The sequence below is a fragment of the Ochotona princeps genome, chromosome 9, assembly GCF_030435755.1.
Source record: "Ochotona princeps isolate mOchPri1 chromosome 9, mOchPri1.hap1, whole genome shotgun sequence".
Classification (NCBI taxonomy): Eukaryota; Metazoa; Chordata; class Mammalia; order Lagomorpha; family Ochotonidae; genus Ochotona; species Ochotona princeps.
This window is the reverse complement of record NC_080840.1, coordinates 58,476,161-58,497,488: the sequence shown is the minus strand read 5'-3', so window position 1 is coordinate 58,497,488 and position 21,328 is coordinate 58,476,161. Positions and strand designations below refer to the sequence as shown.

Genomic DNA, 21,328 nt, shown 5'->3' with positions numbered 1-21,328 from the left:
TTTCCCATATGGCTGCAGCAGCCAGCATTGAGCCAAGTGCAAGCCAGAAGCCAGATGCTTTTTCGAGGTCTCCCACATGGATGGCAGGCTTCCAAACACGTAGGCCATTTTTCAGTGCTTTCTCTAGGCCATTAGCAGGGAGCTTGATTAGAAGTCAAGCAGCTGGAATTCAATCGGCATCCACATGGGGTGCTGCTCTTGTAGGTGGCGGCCTTACCTACTGTGTCACTATGCCAACTCTCAGTTATTTCAAGCCCTAGTTCAGCATTTGTAGTTTCACTTTCCTAAACCTATTGGTCCCTTTCCTTTGAGATTAATGACACACTTTGGTGTTCTTTCTGCCTGTTTACTTTTATTTTAACTCTGTTTCCTCACTAGATTAAAAGCTTCCTGACAGCAGAATCACTGTCCCTTTAGTTCTGTTACTTATGCTATGATTAGTATTTGTGAGATCCTCCAGAAATATATGTTAACTAAGTGAATAACTGAGTTAGTACCTGTGTAGACACAGAGATTCAACATCTTGGTTTGTGTTCTGTGTTCTTTCTAGAACTTAGTCTGCATAGGTTAGGTTGTAATATGAACTCAAGGGAATTATATGTGGGCAAGGTGAAAGGTGATGGGTAAGAAGCTCTAACATAGAATGGAATCTAGGGATATAAGGTAAAATCAAAGCCGTATGTAACTGAATTACAAGATTTCCAGAGAGCATTAAATGCTTCTCCTTCAAGGAGAAAGCTAAAACCCAAATCACAGAATTTTAAGAAGTAAAGTCCTTGACACACTCTTTTTACGCAGGAACCCACTAGATGCAGTCTATGATTTGCTGTTTCTTACTGTGTTTTAGATATTCTTGATTATGCAATACATGTGAAGTTTGTTGGAAAGGGAAGATTCAGTATTATCCTGTTTTTTTTTTTATGGTGATTTAGAATGGCGAATCTGGAAAAGAACTGGATGATGACAAAGATGCGAATAAATCGGAGATCAGCTTAGTGTTTGAAATTGCTCTGAAGAGAAATATGCCTGTCAGTTTTGAGGTATGTGCTCATTAGAAACCTTCCAGTTTTATCTTGTGCTGTGGTTATTTTAATAAACCAGTAACATTAACCAGTATGTTAGTGTCCTGAAAGAGTTCCTGTGCTTTTTCATGTATAATCAACATATTGTGAAATTCTGTAGGTGCTGGGGAAGGTAGAAATGTTGGTAACATTTTGGATTTCTGCCCATCTCCTTTGCATGTTCTGCTTGAGACATTTGTATATATGGTATTTCAATTTTCATCCTCAAAGTTATTTTCTGGTATAAGATAATTTGTAGTACCCTGTAGGATTTGATGTTTATAAGGTGATCAAATAAAAAATATTGAAGTTAATATCTAATGATATTATAATATCAAATTTCTTTTGTTTGAAAGCTAAAATTTGCTTAGCTTTACTCATAAGTCACTAAGAGGTAATGAAGCAATTCTCTGCTACTGGATGAGTGACTATTATATTTATAAAATGATATGTAACTTAAACAACTTTCAAAAAGAATGTTAGAGTGTATCCCTTGTCAACAAGTCACTGATTTTGCCACTGGTATCTAGTAAGTAGATATGAACCAGGAAAGAAGGTTTTAGTCTTCTGGAAACTCCTCTTGCACATCGTGTGACTTTTACCTACTGCAAGCTCCCAGAGTGTACTCACCTGCAGGTCTGTCTGATTTGGACGGAGAGATTTTCACAAGTTATCTAAAGTCTTAGCTTGTCACAGACTGAAAGCATCAAAATGAGGAAGACAGGGAAAATTGCTTTAGAAGGCTGTTGATACCAGAAATAAATGATAGGGAAAAGGTAGAAAACTTCTGAAGACATATTGTATAAACTCAAAAATTTCATGACTTGGCTACAATGAATAAGAACAATCAGTGTGGTGAGTCTTAGAAGTCCTAGGGGACTTCACCATGTCTTACTGTAGTGAGTTTACTGTTTCTGATCTGAACACATGTTCACAGTAAAAGGTTAAATATATAATGTTCTCTACCATTGGTAAAAATATGCTTGAGGAAGATGTCCATCAAAGTGGTTAAAATAAGGAACTTTGGTATTTAAAGTTGGAAAACCTAAATTACTTGGCAAGAATACTTAACGATGAATCTTTATCCTCAACAATGTTACCCCAAAATTGTGCTGTTTCATTTTTTTTTTTTTTTACTAATACTCAACATTAGGACACAAAATTTCGACATAATGTTAAGCTGTAAGTGACTGCCATTTTTAGGTGAGACTTTTGCAAGAGCCTGAAGCTTTTGTAGTCCGGTTTTAAAAGGTGTCTTTCCTGTAAATGCTAGTGTAGTTTAAAAGCAGAGTTTAGGAGCATTCAAAGCTGGAAAGATTGTAATTCTTACTCAAGAAAGCTTGTTATTTTTATGTTGTATCAACTGCCTCATTTAAAGATAAAGATTGCTTTCTGTAAAATAGCCCTTGAGATCTGTATTAAAAATAATTAAATTTTATCCGTCTGCTGCTTGAGAGATTTTCACAGTGTTTTATGAATTGTAAGCATAATAGTCTTTGTCCTCCAGTAACTTACTATTACATAGGAGAAAATTGTATACATATGCAGTTATGTTATCATTCTATATGGTTTATGTGGTATGATAATATAGCATATTTTCTGTTCTTAATTTTATTTTCTGTAAAACAGGCAAACTGTCTAGAATCAGAAAAACAATTTTGACTATGAACTTAATGTGCTTGATTACGTTTCTTTAAACTCCAATGTGTTAAGCATTAGAAGTTTCAGAAATGAGTGATCTAGATAGAACACTTTCTTGATAGCTTTTTAAGAGAAATACTGTGATTTTGGTATAATTCTTCATACAAATTTTGATCATTATATGATTGTCAAGAAGGATTTATTTTGGAGTATGAGAACACATTTACAGTGTGTGCGTCTTAATTAATATTTCACTTTAATAGGTAATTAAAGAAAGTGGGCCACCACATATGAAAAGCTTTGTTACGCGGGTGTCAGTGGGAGAGTTCTGTGCGGAAGGAGAGGGAAATAGTAAAAAACTCTCCAAGAAGCGTGCTGCAACCACTGTCTTACAGGAGCTTAAAAAACTTCCACCTCTTCCTGTAGTGGAAAAACCAAAACTATTTTTTAAAAAGCGCCCTAAAACAATAGTGAAGGTAAGTACTTGCAAACTTCAACTTTACTAGCAATAATCACACGTCACATAATGATAGTTTAATCTGTAACAGACCATAAGTATTTGATCTCATTTCTTTAAGATTATAATGGGACAGGAAATGGCCTGTTGACTCATACTTTTATTGTACTTTTCTATGCATGTGTGTTTGCTACTATTATTCTATGTTATAGTTGCTTACAGTATTCAGGGCAGTGACATGTTGTACAGGTGTAGCCTGGACCCAAAAGGGTGTCAACAGCTATACCATCTAGATGTGGAAATACACTGCATGCACCATGATAAAAATCACTCGGTAACATTTCTTAGAACTTATCCTGGTTGGTAAGTGATGTGTGACTGTATATTATCAGATTTGTAGTTGCTTTTTTCCTTATAGCAGGTCCTTGATCCTATAAATTATATATCCTGGAATCATGCAAGGATACATGACTATAAGTTAATGGCAGTTCTATGTTGATTTTAAAATATCTGTGTACCTGGGCCCGGCGGCATGGCCTAGTGGCTAAAGTCCTCGCCTTGAACGCACCAGGATCCCATATGGGCGCCGGTTCTAATCCCGGCAGTTCCACTTCCCATCCAGCTCCCTGCTTGTGGCCTGGGAAAGCAGTTGAGGACGGCCCAAAGCTTTGGGATCCTGCACCCACGTGGGAGACCCAGAAGAGGTTCCAGGTTCCCGGCTTCGGATCGGAGCGCATCGGCCCGTTGCGGCTCACTTGGGGAGTGAATCATCGGATGGAAGATCTTCCTCTCTGTCTTCCTCTCTGTCTCTCCTCTCTGTATGGCTTTCCAATAATAATAAATAAAAAAAAAAAAACCTGTGTACCTGTATTCACTCATCAAAACAATATTGTAGACACTTAGTATTTTTTACAGTTTAAAAAGTGTTTTTCCATCATTATCACTTATCGTGACATGTAAGGTAGATAATACTGTCTCTCATTTTACAAAACCTGTTGAGAGAATTTGCTCATATTCATTCAGCTGTTGTGAAGCAAACTGAACTCTGGTCTGTAATCCAAGTTCCTTTTGCTTACACCACTACTATATGGTACCATCTCAGGATATCATGAAATGATAGTAAGATACAGACTCATCACATGGATAATGGTAATAGCAGTGACAGTACCAGTGCTCTGTGCCAGATGCATTCTTGATCACACTGAATCCTCAGCCCTTATGAGGTAGATGGTATTATTTTGTTTCCACTCATTCGTGCACATATACCTTGCCAAAAAAAGAATACAGAGATCACAGCTTCTCAGGTTGTTGTGACTATTTCTTTTATTAAATCATATTTTATTGACATTAAAAGGAAAAGAAGACAGAGATCAGAGGAATGAGCTGAGTCAGCACAGTGCCCATGAATACTCACAGGGAGTAAGAGCTCTGTGTTCCTAACAAAAGCCTTGAGTTGACAGCGTTTCAGTTTTCTGTCAGCCTTAGTCAGCAGACTTCTGATCAAGCCTTAACAAATCACGGGTTGCAAATAAGAAATATATCTAATTTTTGATGAGGTTTTTTGGTTTTGTTTTGTTTAGATTGGGCGGTGATACAGTGGAGGTATTTTTCTTTTTTCTTTTTTAATTGAAAAGTCAAATATACAGAAAGGAAGAGGGACAAGAGAGGAATACCTTCCATCTGATTCACTCCGCAAGCTGCCGATAACAGCTGGAACTGAGCCGATCTGAAGCCAGGAGCCCAGAGCCTCCTCTGGGTCTCCATGTAGGTGGAGGGTCCCAAGGCTTTGGGCCATCCTTGATTGCTTTCCCAGGTCACAAGCAGGGAGCTGAATGGGAAGTGGGGGGCTGCCAGGATTAGAACCGGTGCCCACAGGGGATCCTGGCACATTCAAGGTGAAGACCCTAGCCAATAGGCTACCACACTGGGCCGGGAGATATTTTTAATAGGTTTTAAAGCCCTTGTATCTTTGCTTTATGTAAAAACATATCCATACATATATATAAAATTAATACATAAGTATTTCTTTTTTATTATTCTTATTTTCCATTTTACAATTTTGCAGGCATAGGGCTTCCTCTCTCTCCCGCCCTCCCATCCCCTTATCTGCCACCCATTGTAGAAATTGTTTCTTAAAAATGAATACCAGTGTTACTTCACTTTAAAGAAGATGTACGTTTTGTGCTCCTGGAAATGGTGAACTACAGGCATTTGTAGGGTAAACTTAAGTTAAATGCCAAGTAGATTGGCTCACCTCTCATGCACCATTGTGAAGTCCTCTAACCACACAGGCAGGGAGTCAGGCTGAGCTTGAAGAGCATCACCTTGGGAGTCCATTTTGAATGTGGAGTTGAGCAAGTTACTCAACTTTTCTAATCTTTTTAAAAATTTTCCTAATCTTACGTTTTTCCTAACCTAAATGATTTTTCATTTAGAAAGTGAAAATAGTAATTGTTCTTGTTTATAGGGTTGTTGTAGCTCTGTGTTGAAAAAAAGCACAGAACACATTTTTTTAAAAAGATTTATTTATTTTCATTTCAAAGTCAGATATACAGAGGAGGAGAGAGAGAGAGGAAGATTTTCCATCCAATGATTCACTCCCCAAGTGACCGCAATGGCTGGTGCTATGCCAATCTGAAGCCAGGAACCAGGAACCTCTTCCGGGTCTCCCATGCGGGTGCAGGGTCCCAATGCTTTGGGCCCTCCTCGACTGCTTTCCCAGGCCACAAGCAGGAGCTGGATGGGAAGTGGAGCTGCTGGGATTAGAACTGGCGCATATATGGGATCCCAGCGCATTCAAGCGAGGACTTTAGCCACTAGGCCAAGCCGCTGGGCCCCAGAACACATTTGTAATGATTTATTCTTGGTAGTAACCATGTATATAAGTACCCAATAAATACTAAATGTTGATATTTTGTATGTAATACTGTCCATTCATATTCTCGTGTGGAAATGTGTCCATGATCTATTTACTTACATCTTTTAATATATAATATATAAAATCTATAGCTTTTCTATAGTGGAAAGAACAGTGCTTAACAACAGAGTGATATGATAGAACTGATTATGTTAACTTCTCTCTAGTCTTTTAAGCTAAATCTAATCTTAATGAATTAAAAGTAGTAATCTATTAGGTTGGTAAAGAGCTACATGTTATAGTAGGGTGAAAATCTGATCTTAATGAATTAAAAATAGTAAGTATTAGGCTGATAAAGAGCTATACATTCTAGTAGGTTAGAAATCTGACTTTTGTTTTAAGTAAACTGTTAGAAACAAAGTGATTGCTTAGATATAGTTTTCTAGAAGTGGGAACTGGAAGAAACATTTTGAGGTTTTTTTTTGCCACTATATGTAGTATATCAGCATCTTGTCCCACAACTTCCTTCCTGTTGCGCATTCTGATTTCAGCTTAAACTTGACCTCTTGGAGAGAACTGCCTGTAATTCTCTCCTACTTCTGGACTGTATTAGCCTCTTATGTTTTTTTCTTCACACCCATCTCTTTTGGAATCATTCATATGTGTGTCTCATGTAAAGTCTGTCTAAAAACATCTTGTGGAATATAAAATTACTTTGAGAAAGTAATATGCATGTAATAAATTGTGACCTAAATCAATTTTAAATGCTTATGCTTTTTTTTAGTGGATCAGGTTGCAACAATATCTTGATTTTGAGCATTTAATTCATTTCCTTGTATGACTAGACATTTGGAACTAAAATTCCTTATATTTAGTAGAACTAGAGAAACTAATGATTTACCTTGGTTTCATTTAAAATAATAAAGCTTTGTCTCATTTGATCCCCTTGATCGCTCTGTGATGGAGCTATTATCCCATCCCAAATGAGGCTCTATTTAAGAATATTTTGGATGTAGTCATGTCTGACTCCAGAGCCGAGTTGAAATTGGTTATTTCAGATTTTGAGATTTACTGTATAGTGTTACTTTGTAAAAATGTAAAACTGCCCTGGTAATACCTTTGGATTTAAATCTTCCATTCCTTTTTAATACATACTTTTCATTTGTAAGATAAAACTTTAACAAAGTATTTCCAGTATCAAAATTTCTTCTTCACAGCTATCATAAAACTATTCTTACCAGTTTGGCCTATGATAATCTAAGACTTGATGTCTAAGAAATAACTTAATTGTAAAGGGTGGAGGTAGTTAAATCATTGAATCTGAGAACACTAAAATTGACTTTTAAAAAAATTTGGTTGGATTTATATGTTCTGGTTCTTTGTCAGTGGAATCTGTATCAGTTCGGAATTTACATTCTTATGAGGGTCAAACAGGAGTGAAGACAGCATACCATTGAAATTCCTGTTTATTTGAACATCTTTGTGTACATGAGATGCTTCTAGAGTCATACTGATAGCTTCGCTTTACCTGTTCATGGGCTCTTAGATATACTAATTATCATTATTACTTATATTTTATCATTCCTTCACTCTCTATATGACTTTTTATTTTTTGGTATGCAATCTGAAGTAGATTAAAAACTAAAGGTCTCTTGCTAGTTTTAGCATAGTGAAGTTCTTGGTCTTCCTCCTCTTAGTCTTTCCCTAGGCTGCTTTACTTCTTTTCTATGTACTCCCTAGTAGATGTCTTCACTTAATATTTCACAGGCATGTCAAAGTGTCCAAAACTCATCATGTTCCCTTTTAAACCTCTGTTTGCATTCCTTCATTTAGTGACTGGCACCACCATCATCTGCTGACACCAAAAGCTGGGAGTTATTTTTCACTTTTCTCTTACCCCTTTGATTCCGTAAATCATTAAATCCTGTTGGTTCCATTGTCTTAAATATTTCTCAAGTTGCATTGTTTCTTTTCACCCATACTGCCATATTGTTTCAGCTCAAAATAATCTCTTGTGTAAATGGCTATGGTAAAGTTTTAATTGGCCTCACTACAAATACTCTTGACAAATGACCTTTTAAAAATATATTTTAAGACACTTGTCTGACTGTGCCTCTGCTTTTAGTAGTTTCCCAGTACTCTTTGGATAAAGTCCAAAATCCTAAATATAGTTTAAAGACATTAAAGGCTCTGACTTGGAGGCTGTACCTGTGGCACCTAACCATACATTGTCAAGACCAAGGCTGGGTGCCAGCAGTTGTGGGGAAATCTAATAAACAGTATCTCTAATATAACTGCAGCCTGGGTCGCCTGTAACATAGTGATTACCCTGGTCTCTACTATCTGTGTCACAATAAATTTTCACAAATAAAAAGAAAATTTCAGCCACAGGCTGTATGCAAACCTTCTTTTCTAGGAAAATATATGAAAGGAATTAATTCAAATGCAAAGTATTTGATTTGCACGTTACTTGTATTTATAAATTTGAATCTGAATTAACAGTTATACTAAATAAATAGTAAGATCTACTGCCCAGCCTTAGAGTATTTTTCAGTGAGTGTGAAGCTCTCTCTAAGCCTTTTTTTCCCATCACATCCTCAACCTGTCTCCCACAATTACTATCATTAGTTTTCTATTACTTTTCCTACCTTACAGTATTACTATTTGCTTTTTAAAAAATACAAAAAGAATTTTAAACAGCTTTATTGAAGTATAAAACTGTACCTACTTAAAGTGTACTATTTGATGTGTTTTGATAGTATGTATACATTTATAAAACCATCTTAACTGCATGGAATCTTCTGGTTCACGAACACCACATGTCTCATTTTATTTAGATCTTGTTTTCAAGTTCTAATGGATTTACATAAATTATATCATACTGTATGCGCTATTCTGTGCCTGCTTGCTTTTTAACCTTGCCATTATTTTTCTGAATTCATTCATGTGAGCTAGCATACATGGAAGCATTTTTCTTCTTTTAGAAATAAATTTATTTTGGGCCAGCGGCGTGGCCTAGCGACGTGGCCTAGCGGCTAAAGTCCTCGCCTTGAAAGCCCCGGGATCCCATATGGGCGCCGGTTCTAGTCCTGGCAGCTCCACTTCCCATCCAGCTCCCTGCTTGTGGCCTGGGAAAGCAGTTGAGGATGGCCCAATGCATTGGGACACTGCACCCGTGTGGGAGACCTGGAAGAGGTTCCAGGTTCCCGGCTTCGGATCGGCGTGCACCGGCCTGTTGCGGCTCACTTGGGGAGTGAATCATTGGACGGAAGATCTTCCTCTCTGTCTCTCCTCCTCTGTGTATATCTGGCTGTAATAAAAAAAAAATGAATAAATCTTTCAAAAAAAAAAGAAATCTATTTATGTATTTGAAAGGCAAAGTGACAGAGGGGGAAGGAGGTAGAAAGGGAAAAGTAGTGGGGGAGATTTTTTATTTACTAATTCATTCCCCAAATAGCTGCAGTATACAGGGCAGGGCCAAGCCAAAGTTGGGAACCAGAAACCCCATCCTGGCCCCAAATGGTGGTAGAAGCCCAAGTACTTGGCTCATTTTCTGTGCCATCCCAGGTACATTATCAGGAAGCTATCTTGGAGCAATCAGGACTGATGTTCCTGCAAACCATGGCTTTGCTTGGGCCACATGCTCACTCTTGGGCCAGTCTTTTTTAGACTGTTTATGTATTTAGCAATAGGCTACAGGGGCATAAAATATAGCATTTTGGTCTTTACTAGACATTGCCAAGTTGTTTTCCAATTTTGTGCTGCCGCTAGTTAGGGCTGTTAGACTTAAATTTTTGCTGAGTTGGTTGGTGTGGAATAATATCTCATAATGGTTTTAATGGGCACTTGCTTGTATCCTAATATGGTTGATCATATTTTCATTTTTTTAAAGATTTATTTATTTATTTTTATTGGAAAGTCAGATTTACAGGGAGAAGGAGAGAGAAAGATTTTTCATCTGCTGGTTCACTCCCTGAGTGGCCACAAAGACCAGAGCTGTGCTGATCCCAAGCCAGGAGCTTCTTTCAGATTTCCTACACGGGTACAGGGTTCCAAAGCTTTGGGCCATCCTCCACTGCTTTCCCAGGCTACAAGCAGCGAGCTGGATGGGAAGTGGAGCAGCTGGGACACAAACTGGCACCAGTATGGGATCCCAGTGCATGCAAGGCGAGGACTTTAGCCACTAGACTATCATGCAGGCCCCTTTTTCTGTCTTTCTTCTTCTTCTTCTTTTTTTTTTTTTTTGGTGAACTATCTATTCATCTCTTTTAGATTATCCTAATACTTTTTTAAAAGGAATATATATATATATATATATATACATATATATATATATATACATATATATATGTGTATATATATATATATATACTGTACACATATTTTTAGGTATATGTGTTGCAGATATCTCGGTTTCATAGCTGGCTTATCATGTTCTAGTTGGTGTTTTTTGATGAACAAAAGTTTTGAAGAAAATATGCTGTACTGAAGACTTAATTTTTGAAAAGTGTAAATGATCCAGCCTGTTAATACTTCTAAGCTGCTAACCCCATAGCAGTCTTAATTACAGATATATTCTATGATTTTATTTTCTAAATTTTCATAATTCACTCTCACTTACCTTCTTCAGTCATAATTTTGGGGTACTGAGGGAGAGTGGCAAATTGCTGGTTTATTTATTTATTTTTAAGGACATAAAGAACAAGTTTTACGAGCATATTTTGAGACTGTTTCTTAAATTATTTTCTAGGCTGGACCAGAGTATGGCCAAGGAATGAACCCCATTAGCCGCTTGGCGCAAATTCAACAGGCCAAAAAGGAAAAGGAGCCAGATTATGTTTTGCTGTCAGAAAGGGGAATGCCTCGACGTCGAGAATTTGTGATGCAGGTATTTCTAACATATTGAAAATTTAAGAAACTGTTGAAAAGATTTAGAAAACCCCAGGTTGAAATAGAGATACAAGGTGAGGACAAACTTGAGCCTAAAGCAGAAAGTAAAATTCTGTTTAGTCTTGAAAATATTCAGTCCCTCCAGGTCCACTTCCTATCAACTCTGTGGAAACATTCAAATGTCAAGGACGTGTTCGAAAAGACATCATGGGTTTTTGGAGAGTCTGTGAGTTCACACAGGTTATTTACCCCAAAGTTTATCAGTTAATGCCTTTCTCTTGACTTTATGTGTTACATTTTGCAGCTGCAGCTGTCATCTATTAACTACTGAGAATTGGAGTCAAATGGAAATACAACTAAAAATTCGAAGCATGGATGTAGTAGATGGATCAATGCCAGAACCATGAGTTGTGGGCTATCACGAAAATTAAAAAAAGAAAGAGAGAGAGAGAGAGAGAGAGATCACGCTGGGTAGTTAACTGCAGTGGCGAATGAAGAAGTCACAATTGCTGAGCTTTCTGACTCCTGCCTCATGCAGTCAAGAAAACAGAAGAGTGATTGCAAGTGCCTTGGCAGATGGGTGGGGGCTAGGATGAGGCAGAGTCCAACATGCTCACCTTCTCAGATTTTACCTTTTCATCTTCATTTGCCAATTTCACATACAAAGCTAAAGAACTTTTGTTTTAATTTTATCTTGAAAATGCCAAGCATACTTCTAAGAGAGGGAAAGCATAATATAATAGACTCCCAATATGCCCATCACTAAAACACAATAATTACTAAGGTTTTTGCTGCACTTGATTTGGCTCTTTTTTTTCTGTCCTTCCTCTTCCTTCTACCTGCTCTTCCTTTTTCTCTTGAGGTACTTCAAAGTTGATTTTTGACTACATTTCATTTCAAACTTAAATACTTAGCATATACACCTTTGTTAAAAATGTGAAGTTTTTTCTTACATTAGATATTCATTATAATCATCTAATTTCTAGTCTGTTTTAAATATCCCTTTCATAGTCAAACTTCCCCAAGAATCTTACCTTTTCATAAGGTCCAGATAAAACTAACAGATATTCGTAAGTGCTGCCCATGTGTCAGACACTATGGCTTATAAATGCAGTGTTTTGTATTGATTAGATTTTCATACTTAGCTAGTTTTGCCTTTCTTTCTAATTTATAATCTCCAAATTCCTTTATTTCATGAAATTAAATATAGTGGTTTGTAAATACTAGGACTTTTAATAAATGTTTGTTATCTACCTCCAAACATGGAGCTAGTGTATTTGGCTTTTGTTGGAAATGTCAATTTATGTTGTAATCAAAGATAAACCATTGCTGGGAATTTAGATAATGAAAGAGGAAGAATTCCTCTATGGGAAGTAAACATGTTATTGTCTTGATGTTATCAGGACCCAGAACAGTGTCCTAGCATTTTTACTTAATAGAATGTAGTTACCGTTTGGTCCTTTAGATTCTTATAAAAATTCTAGGAAGGGTTCTTTGAACTTTAAAGCTTGAATTTTTAAAAAGTCTCAATTTTTATACTTATATTAGAAATGTAAACTGAATTTGGGCTTTATTAAAACAGCTCCTTTTCTATGGAGTATTTTGAGTGCCCCCCTTTGAAAGAGAAAAATGAAAGTATCTTAGGCTAGCTTCCATGTTGTGGATATTCACAAACATTTTAGTGAAATGGGGACATTGGCTGTGCTGTTAAATGTTTTCACCCTGAATTCATATTGTTTTTTTTCTTTCTGGAAACCCCAATGGATTCATTAAAGTATTGCAACAACTTTATCAAAGTAAAGACTTTAAAAATTACTTAAGCAGTGTTATAATTTATTATAATTGAGTGTGGACATAAAGTATCTAGAGATAATATGCTCATATTTTCCGTCATCAAAAAGTTTGAAAGTTATAAAACAGATGCAGTGATTTGTGTTGACATACTAGGTAAACAAGAAAATGCATGATGGCATTATATGGGAAGTTAGTTCCAAAACAAATTTCTTAAACCTTTTCATTTTATTGGAGTCAAGTGTTTTAATTTTTAAAGCAGAAGATAATAACTAAATTGTAGATCAACATTCTGTATTACTATTTCTCACAGTGTTACCTATCTACCTTTGTTTAAGATTGCCAGATTGTTTAAAAACTAGTAAAACTTCATTTTTATTTCTGTAAAAGATAATGAAGTAACTTTCATTAACTCCTATTTCAGAACTTTTTGGTGCTTGTTTTTTTGTTTGATTTCTATTTTAGAGTGAGAGCTTCTGTTCTACTCTCCAGAAGGCTGCGATTGGTAGCAATGGCTTGGTCATAGCCAGGGTTCAAGGCAAATGCCAGAAACTTAATACTGGCCCCTTAAAAAGAGGTGTAATGGTCAATTCAGCTATCATCCTCTGCTGCTCCCTCCCTGGGTCTGCAGTGGCTGGAAGCTGGAAACAGAGCTGGGAATTAAACCTAACCTGATGTTCTAACTTACTTCTTAACCACTGGCTAAATATCTGCTTCGTGTTTCTTAGTTTTGGGAGGATTTGATTCATGTGAATGATTTAGTGTTTAAGACGAAACTAAATGCTATTAAGTTTATTGTGCAGCAAAATAATTAAGCTTTTTTTGCAAGTACAAATTATATTTTAATGAAAAGTTGTTATTTATAATAGATAAAAATTTTTGAGCTTTCTGGAAAGGTGACTTATGAATTTACTTACAAGTACTTGGATTTAATATTGAATTGGTACTTTGAGTAATATTTTGACCATTGAATTTGTTAGATAGCAAAAGCCATTCAGCAGTACAGTCTTTTCAAAACTAACAAATTACTCTGGGATCAGGTGTGAACGCCTAGCTTCTGCTGCTGTGAATGCCTAGGCAGGCTTGTGAGGGCCTGGGGCTGTGAGCTTACAGGAGACCTGAGGAATGGTGCTGGTGGCCAGGCAAGTGAAATAAGCCAGGGGATTTCCACATGTGCTTGATCCTGGGAGGGCGGAGAGAGCCCTAAGTTAGCATGCTGATGTGGTGTGTTGGTGGACCAGGCTTGGATAACTGTGAACAGTTTTGAATCTTAGGTTGGCGGAGGAGTAGGGTCCCATGCTAGGAGCTTGGTTCCCTGGTGGGTGGGCAGAGCTCCAAGCCAACGTATCACCTCATGGGAAGATTGGGCTTGGAAAGACCAGGCTAAGGAACCCATGCACTGATGCAGGGACTACAAATCGTTCAGAGAAAGCGATATAAGATATTTGGATGGGAGGACCTCTAAAGGTATACGTTGCAGGTGAGGAATGACTTCTGGGGAACTTCCACCAAAAAGGCCATTGTTCTTGCAGGTAAGCAAAGGGGCTGAGACCGAACAGTTTGGAGGAACCTTTTGGGTCAGACTGAAATACCTGCCCATGTGAGAGACCAGAGTTGGGGCAGTTGGTCTCAACTACTGCTAACCACCACCTACTGGCACATGGAAAAGCTAGGGCTGGGGGCCTACCTGACAGGGTTAGATCATAGTACCCAACAGTGAGTGTCAGAACAGGGAGTAGATAGTGTCAGTTTAGACCATGACACTAACCAGCATATGAGAGAACCAGGCCTCAGGGCAGATTCTGTGGAGGATATGCAATATTTGCTGGTTTGCTTAAGAACTGGGGGTAGTAACATGCTGACCTAGGCATGACCATGGAACTCACTAACACTTATGGGTACTCGGGTCGGGAACAGGCCAGGCTAGTCCAGGCTGCAGCATTTGTAGGCACACCCAAGAATAGGATGTAGGGTGAGCCAGGCCGCAACATCCACCAGCTCACACAAAGGCCAAGACAGAGGGGCTGACCTTGTTGGGTAAGGGCCTACCACCTGCTGGCACATGTGTGACCTGGGTTTGGGAGTGGTCCTGGTGAGGGAACTTGGAGAACTCCGCTGGTGGGCCATAGTTCTTACTGGTGAGCCTGTGATTCAGGCCTGAATGTTGGTCAGGCTGGACATGGAACCTCTACTTGTCAGCAAGTGTATGGGTTGTCTCTGGAAAGGTGCACCAGGAAGGGCAAGACCAAACCTTAGCTCACTGGCATGTGCAGAAGCCAGGATGGAGTGTTGGCCATGCTGGGTTAAGCTGTCACACCTACCAGTTTGTGTGAAAGCCAGGGATTGAGGCAGGCAGGGCAGGGATATAGGCTGCAGCACCCCGCAGTGAGAATTGGGGCTGGGGTCAGGCTAGCTGCAGCATCTGATGGCAAAGACCAAGTTGAGTGTTGTGCTGTGCTAGGCTAGATCAGAGTAACCACTGGTGCATGCAGGATCAGTGGCTGGGAACAGGTCTGGTCAGGGAACTCAGGGGACAACCCAGCAGCATTGTGGTTCCCACTGGTGAACGTGAAAGCCGGAATGGGGGTGGCAACCTGGGCTGGACATGACTGCAGTATACCTTGGCATGGTTGTGGACTGGGTGTACCAAATTGGGCTAGGCGCCAGCACCTGCTGGTGCTCGTGAGAGCCAGGGTGGGTGTAGGATGGGCTGGGCTAGGTCTTGACACTCACTAAACCTCGCAAGAGCTTGGTCTGGGGGGTAGAACAGATGTGCCTGGGATGTAGCACCCAATAGTAAGAGTCAGAATGGGTGTTGGCCAGTTGGGTAAGGCTACTGCTAGGACAGGAGGTGGTCCAAGTTAGGCTGAAACTAGGATCCACCAGTATGCAGAAGATCTGCCACTGGAAGATGACCTGATAGAGGCACTTGGAGAATTCTTCTTGTCAGAATGCAGTCCCTATAGGTAAGTGCAAGAATCAAGGCTGGAGCAGCCCAGACCAGGCCAGATTACAGGGCCTGTCTGCATAAGTGTGGGTCAGTTCTGGAGTCTGACCAGGCTGGGCCAGTTTATAATACATACTCACAGATATGAAAAACTAGTCAGGCTAGGTTGGGCTGCAACACCAGCTAGTTCACGTTAAGTCTGAGACTGGGGTTGTCCAGGCTGGGCTAGGCTGCCACACCCACCGGCGTGAGTCTGAATTGGGTGCAGGCTGGGAAAGGCCAGGCTACAACACTCGCTGGTGAATGCCGAGGTGAAACAAAGTAGGCCATGCCAGACTGGGCTATAGCACCCACCAGCACATGTAAGACTCTTGGTTGGGAGGGAAGGGGGTGGCAAGCCTGGTAGGTGGCAGGCAGCAAGGACTCCTCTGCTGGGCCACTGCTGCCACCAGTGAGTGTGAGAGTTGGGACTAGGGGCAGACGAGGTTGGACAGAGCTGCAACACCCATTGACCTGTATGTAAGCTGGGTTAGGGGGAAAGCCAAGGTGGGCTTACTGTATCCTCTGGTGCATGTGTGAGCCAGAGTAAGTGCAGGCTGGTTGGGTTTTGCTACAGTATCAGCTGGCAAAGGCTTGGACTGAAGCAAATCCTGTCAAGATAGATTGTGGAACCAGAAAGTATAAGATCTGAGACTGGGAGTGGGCCTAGTAGAGAAACTGTTGGCATTGTTCTGTTGGGTTGCAGTTCCCACCAGTGAGCATGAGAACCAGGGCTGGGGCTAGGCACAGGTGCATAGGCCGTACCACCTGTCAGTGTAAGTGTGAGCTGGATAGTGGGGTCGGTCAGGTTGAGCTAGGCTGTAGCACCCTTTGGTATGTGTAAAATCCCAGTGGCATGCAGGACAGACTGAACCGGTCTGCTACATATACTGTGATGCGTAGGAACTAGGGCTGGAAGCAGACCTGGTGAAAGTTACTAAGGGTTGCTTTTACTGAGCTGCAGTTCCCACTAGTATACATGAGGGACGAGTGAATGGTGGGCAGGGTTGGACTGGGCCACAACATCCAGTGGCTTGCATGAGATGGGGCTGAGGACACAACTGACCAGGCGACTGCAATCACCAGTGTGTGTGTGTATAGGCTAATGTGTGTGATGAACTGTGCCGGGCCCTGTACTGGCTAGCACACACAGGAGTCAGGTCTGTTGTCACCTCTGGTGATGTTTCTTTGGGAACTCTCCTAACTGAACCTCCTTAGTCAGAACTCCAACCATGGGAATAATTTCAGAATCTCTGGTCTGACCATGGAGTGCATGTGCCAGAACTGGGCCTTCTCAGTTGCTGAAGAAGATGCAGTGGACGATATGCTTGATGCACATGGAGGATATTGCAGTCCGTTGGGACATGCAGAGGACATCTAGTACATAGCAGAAGGTGGAGGGCATAAGAAATTGAAGAAAAAAAAGCCAAGCATTGTCAGCAAGTATATGGGCAAATGGATATTCTGTTAGACTATGTTAGACAGTGGACTTTGGAACAACAAAATTTCAGAACTTCAAAAGCAACAGTGTTTCAGAACTATGGAAACCACTTGAGCAGAGCCCTCAGAGCATGCTCCACATTGGGGACCCTGTGATGACATTGGGTGGCTGTTCCCAATCCCTGGGTATTGCTGAAGTTAGGATGCTAGGTGTGGCTTTCCCTTCTCTCCTCCTTTCTCCCAGATACAGGTAGAAGAAAAAGAAAACTGGAAACAGTGATCTTACCTGCTTTCCCCTAATCCTCGATCCTTTCCACCTTTATGGGTGGTCCACATGGGCATGCATCATTCTCAGCTATGTAAACATCATCAAAAATAAAATGAAAAAAAATTACTCTGGAGTAACTGCATACAAACTTTTGAACTATGCACTTATAAAAATTTGTGTGACGTGGAAGTATTTGACACAGCAGTGAAGATGCCAGTTCCAGTCCAAGCTCCTCCACTCCCAGTATAGTTTCCTGTTCTGGGAAGGTTGCAGCTCCAACACTTGAGTTTTTGCTGTCCACGTTGGAGAGCTGGAACAACTTCAGCCTGGTCCAACCTTGGCTGTTGCAGGTATCTGGGAAATGAATAAGTGGGTGGAAGAGCTTTTTCTCTTATTGCCTTTCAAATAAAATGAGGGGGAATAACATAACACAACAAAAATCCTGTGTGATGCAAGAGGTAAATGAGTGGGAAACTTATTCTGGGAAGCACCTATTCTAGAAGTAAATCTTGACTATATCAAAATAGGTCAGATGGAGATCTGGCATATACACATACAAGGCCAATGCAGAGACAATGATTACTGCTGCCAAGCCCAGGAATAGGAGCCTGGAGTCAAAGGGTATATCCTGAGTACATGAATGATAGTCCAGACGAAGCAGAAAAATTGAGTGTTATTGAGTGAAGTTTGTATAGCATGTCAAACAGATGAAATTTTTTGTAGTTATTTATTGCGGCAGTGACCTTTTAGTTCTGTTTAATTTGGCAAATCTTAATTATCAGATTAGTAGAGGAAGCTTCTGATATAGCTGACCTAATTATTTCAATACCAAGCATTTCAGCAATAGCACAGGGACTATTACATTGGGGAAGAAACCAAGTGCTGGAAAAAAAAAGCAGATAGTAGGGGGTGACTCTAGTCTGGCATTTGAGTCCTGCGTTGGTAGTCTGTCCTGTTGGAAACAGGTGCTGGAATGGTAGATAGTGTTCATGTGGCTCCAAGGATATGCCTTTCAGGTTGAGGCCGATGGGTTACTTCTATGTTGTCGCAACATGGTAATTTCTGATTTCAGGAGAAAAGCGATATGAAGTATTTCCAGTGCATTTCAAAGATCTCAAGTGTGCAATTTGTGACAGTTACATAGAACACCCTTTCAGAATTCCATATGCTTTAAGAATGTGTTATTCATTTTATCTTGACTAATATTCTGTTAAGATTCTGTTAAGATTGTAATCTCATATTCTTTGCTTTTTTTTTAACGCTCATCAGAATGTTTTTAACCATTGGCTTGTATATCCCCAATTCCTAAGAAGTGGTTGTTTAACTAAAGCTGAATGATAATGATGGAAATAATGCTACATTTTATTATACCATGTGTTCACTGATTTCTGTAACACATTGTTACTATCATTGAGAAATGAAGCTTTTGAAGCTTTTTAATCTTGTTTTTTAGGCACATCTGGTAAAATGAACTAAGATTTCTGATATGAATTGCTGTCTCAGCTCTTTCGTTCATTTTTTGACTTTCTGAAAAGCCAGTTTAGAGGAGTGAGTGCACTGTATATTCTGGATGTGAGCCCTTGAGCCTTTCCTCATTTCCTTACTTTCATATATAATCTTCTATAATCTTTCATAAATTTCGATAATTTGTAGATGTCTTGGATTTCACATATATATGTATGAAATGGACTTCATATATTTATCCAATCTTTAAATAGTCACACGGTTTTAGCCCGTTTAATTCTTATAGGTTTTCTGATCTTCTTGCTCTGTCCAGGTTACATTGTGAAATGTTAAATACTAAGGCTAATAGAGGGAAATCCTGTCTTGTTTCTTTTTATTTTAAGGTTGATTTATTTTTTACCTGAAAGATTTACAGAGAGAAAGAGAGGCAGAGATCTTCCATCCGCTGGTTTACTCTCAAAATGGTCATAACGACCGGAGCTGAACTGATCTGAAGCCAGGTACCAGGAGCTTCTTCTGGGTGTCCCACATGGGTGCAGGGGCCCATTGGCCATCCTCTGCTGCTTTCCCTGGCCACAAGCAGGGATTAGAATGGGAACTGGAGCAGCAGGACACAAACAGCACCCATATAGGATGTTGGTGTTGCAGCTAGAGGATTAGCTGGCTAAGCCACCAGGCCAGTTTCTCTTATCTTATTTCTAATGTAAGAGTTTCGGTGTTAAGTCTAATGCCTGCTGACATTTTTATACTACTGTGGAAAGTTCCTGCTTATTCTAGCTTCTTAGTGATTTTCAATGTGCAAATAAATATTAAATTTTATCACATGCTCCATTTATTAGGATAACTAGATGATTTGTCTCCTCAGACAAAAACGTAGCAAATTCCATGTACTGATTGTTTCAGTTTCACCTGTTAAACCAACTTTGCATTTCTGAAATAAATTGTACTTTTTGCTGATTTTTCTCCTGTTGTCTATTTCCTTATTTATTATTTAACATTTTAGCATCTATGTTCATGAACAAAATTGGTATGCGGTTTTCCTATCTGTACTGTTCTTGCCGAGTTTCAAAGACAAAATGATGTCTTATAATAAAACTTGGGAATAGACCTTGTATTTATGTTTTTGGATGAGCATTGTAAGATTATCATAATTCGGGCCCAGTGTGATAGCTTAGCAGTTAAAGTCCTCACCTTGAACATGCCGGAATCCTATATGGGCGCTGGTTCTAATCCTGGTGACCCTGCTTCCCATCCAGCTCCCTGCCTGTGGCCTGGGAGTGCAGTCGAGGACAACCCAAAGCCTTGGGACCCTGCGTGGAAGACCTGGAAGAAGCTCCTGGCTCCTGGCTTCAAATTGGCACAGATCCAGCCGTTGTGGTCACTTGGGGAGTGAACCATTGGATGGAAGATCTTTCTTTCTGCCTCTCCTCCTCTTTGTGTATCTGCCTCTCCAAGAAAAATAAACAAATCTTTAATAAAAAAAAGATTGCCTGGCCCGGCGGCGTGGCCTAGCAGCTAAAGTCATCGCCCTGAACGCCCCGGGATCCCATATGGGCGCCGGTTCTAATCCTGGCAGCCCTGCTTCCCATCCAGCTCCCTGCTTGTGGCCTGGGAAAGCAGTTGAGGACGGCCCAAAGCTTTGGGATCCTGCACCCGCATGGGAGACCTGGAGGAGGTTCCTGGTTCCCGGCTTCGGATCAGCGCAGCACTGGCCGTTGCGGCTCACTTGGGGAGTGAATCATCGGACGGAAGCTCTTGCTCTCTGTCTCTCCTCATCTCTGTATATCTGACTTGGTAATAAAAATAATATAAATCTTTAAAAAAAAGATTGTCATAATTCTTCCTTAAATATTAGGTAGAACTTGCTGGAAAAACTCAGATTTTTTTTTGTAGAATTTTTTTTTTACTTATATTTTAATTTCTCTATCTGTTACAGTTTTGTTCAATTATAGGCTTATCCTGTGGTGATTTAGGGAATTTGTATTGTTAGAAATGTTCCATTTATCTACACACTTAAAAACTGACTAAAAGTTTTTCTCAATCTCATTCATTTATAGTTGCAGAATTCTCATGATCCCTTTTCTGTTCTTATTTATTTCTTGATCGATCTTAACCTTTGATTTGTAATTTTATTTGTCTTTTCCTGTAATGAGCTGTTGGTTGAATTCTGTGGTTGATTTTCGTTCCTTACTTTCTATTCTTATCTCTCTCTTTGTTTTTAAAGATTGATTTTTTTTTTTATTTGTAAGATAGATTTACAAAGAGAAGGAGAAACAAAGAGAAAAAGATCTTCTATCCGCTGGTTCACTCCCCATGTGGCCATAATGGCCACAGCTGAGCTGATCAGAAGTCAGTAGCCAGGAGCTTCTTCCTTGGTCTCTTGCTAAGGCTTTGGGTTGTTCTCTGCTACCTTCCAGGCCATAAGCAGGAAGCTGAGTGGGAAGTGGAGCAGACATGAATTGGCACCCATATA

The 21,328-nt window shown here is 39.7% G+C and overlaps 1 protein-coding gene across 11 annotated transcripts in view; it reads left to right on the top strand.

Annotated features, from left to right (window-relative positions):
• The window catches only part of STAU2 (staufen double-stranded RNA binding protein 2), a 294,210-nt gene that overhangs the window by 101,936 nt on the left and 170,946 nt on the right, over positions 1 to 21,328 (top strand). For all 11 annotated transcript variants that reach the window (XM_058668740.1, XM_058668739.1, XM_058668734.1 and 8 more), the window contains 3 exons: positions 933 to 1,040; positions 2,966 to 3,178; positions 10,767 to 10,904. In XM_058668740.1, the coding sequence (XP_058524723.1) occupies positions 933 to 1,040; positions 2,966 to 3,178; positions 10,767 to 10,904 (459 nt within the window). The remainder of the gene's footprint in view (positions 1 to 932; positions 1,041 to 2,965; positions 3,179 to 10,766; positions 10,905 to 21,328) is intronic.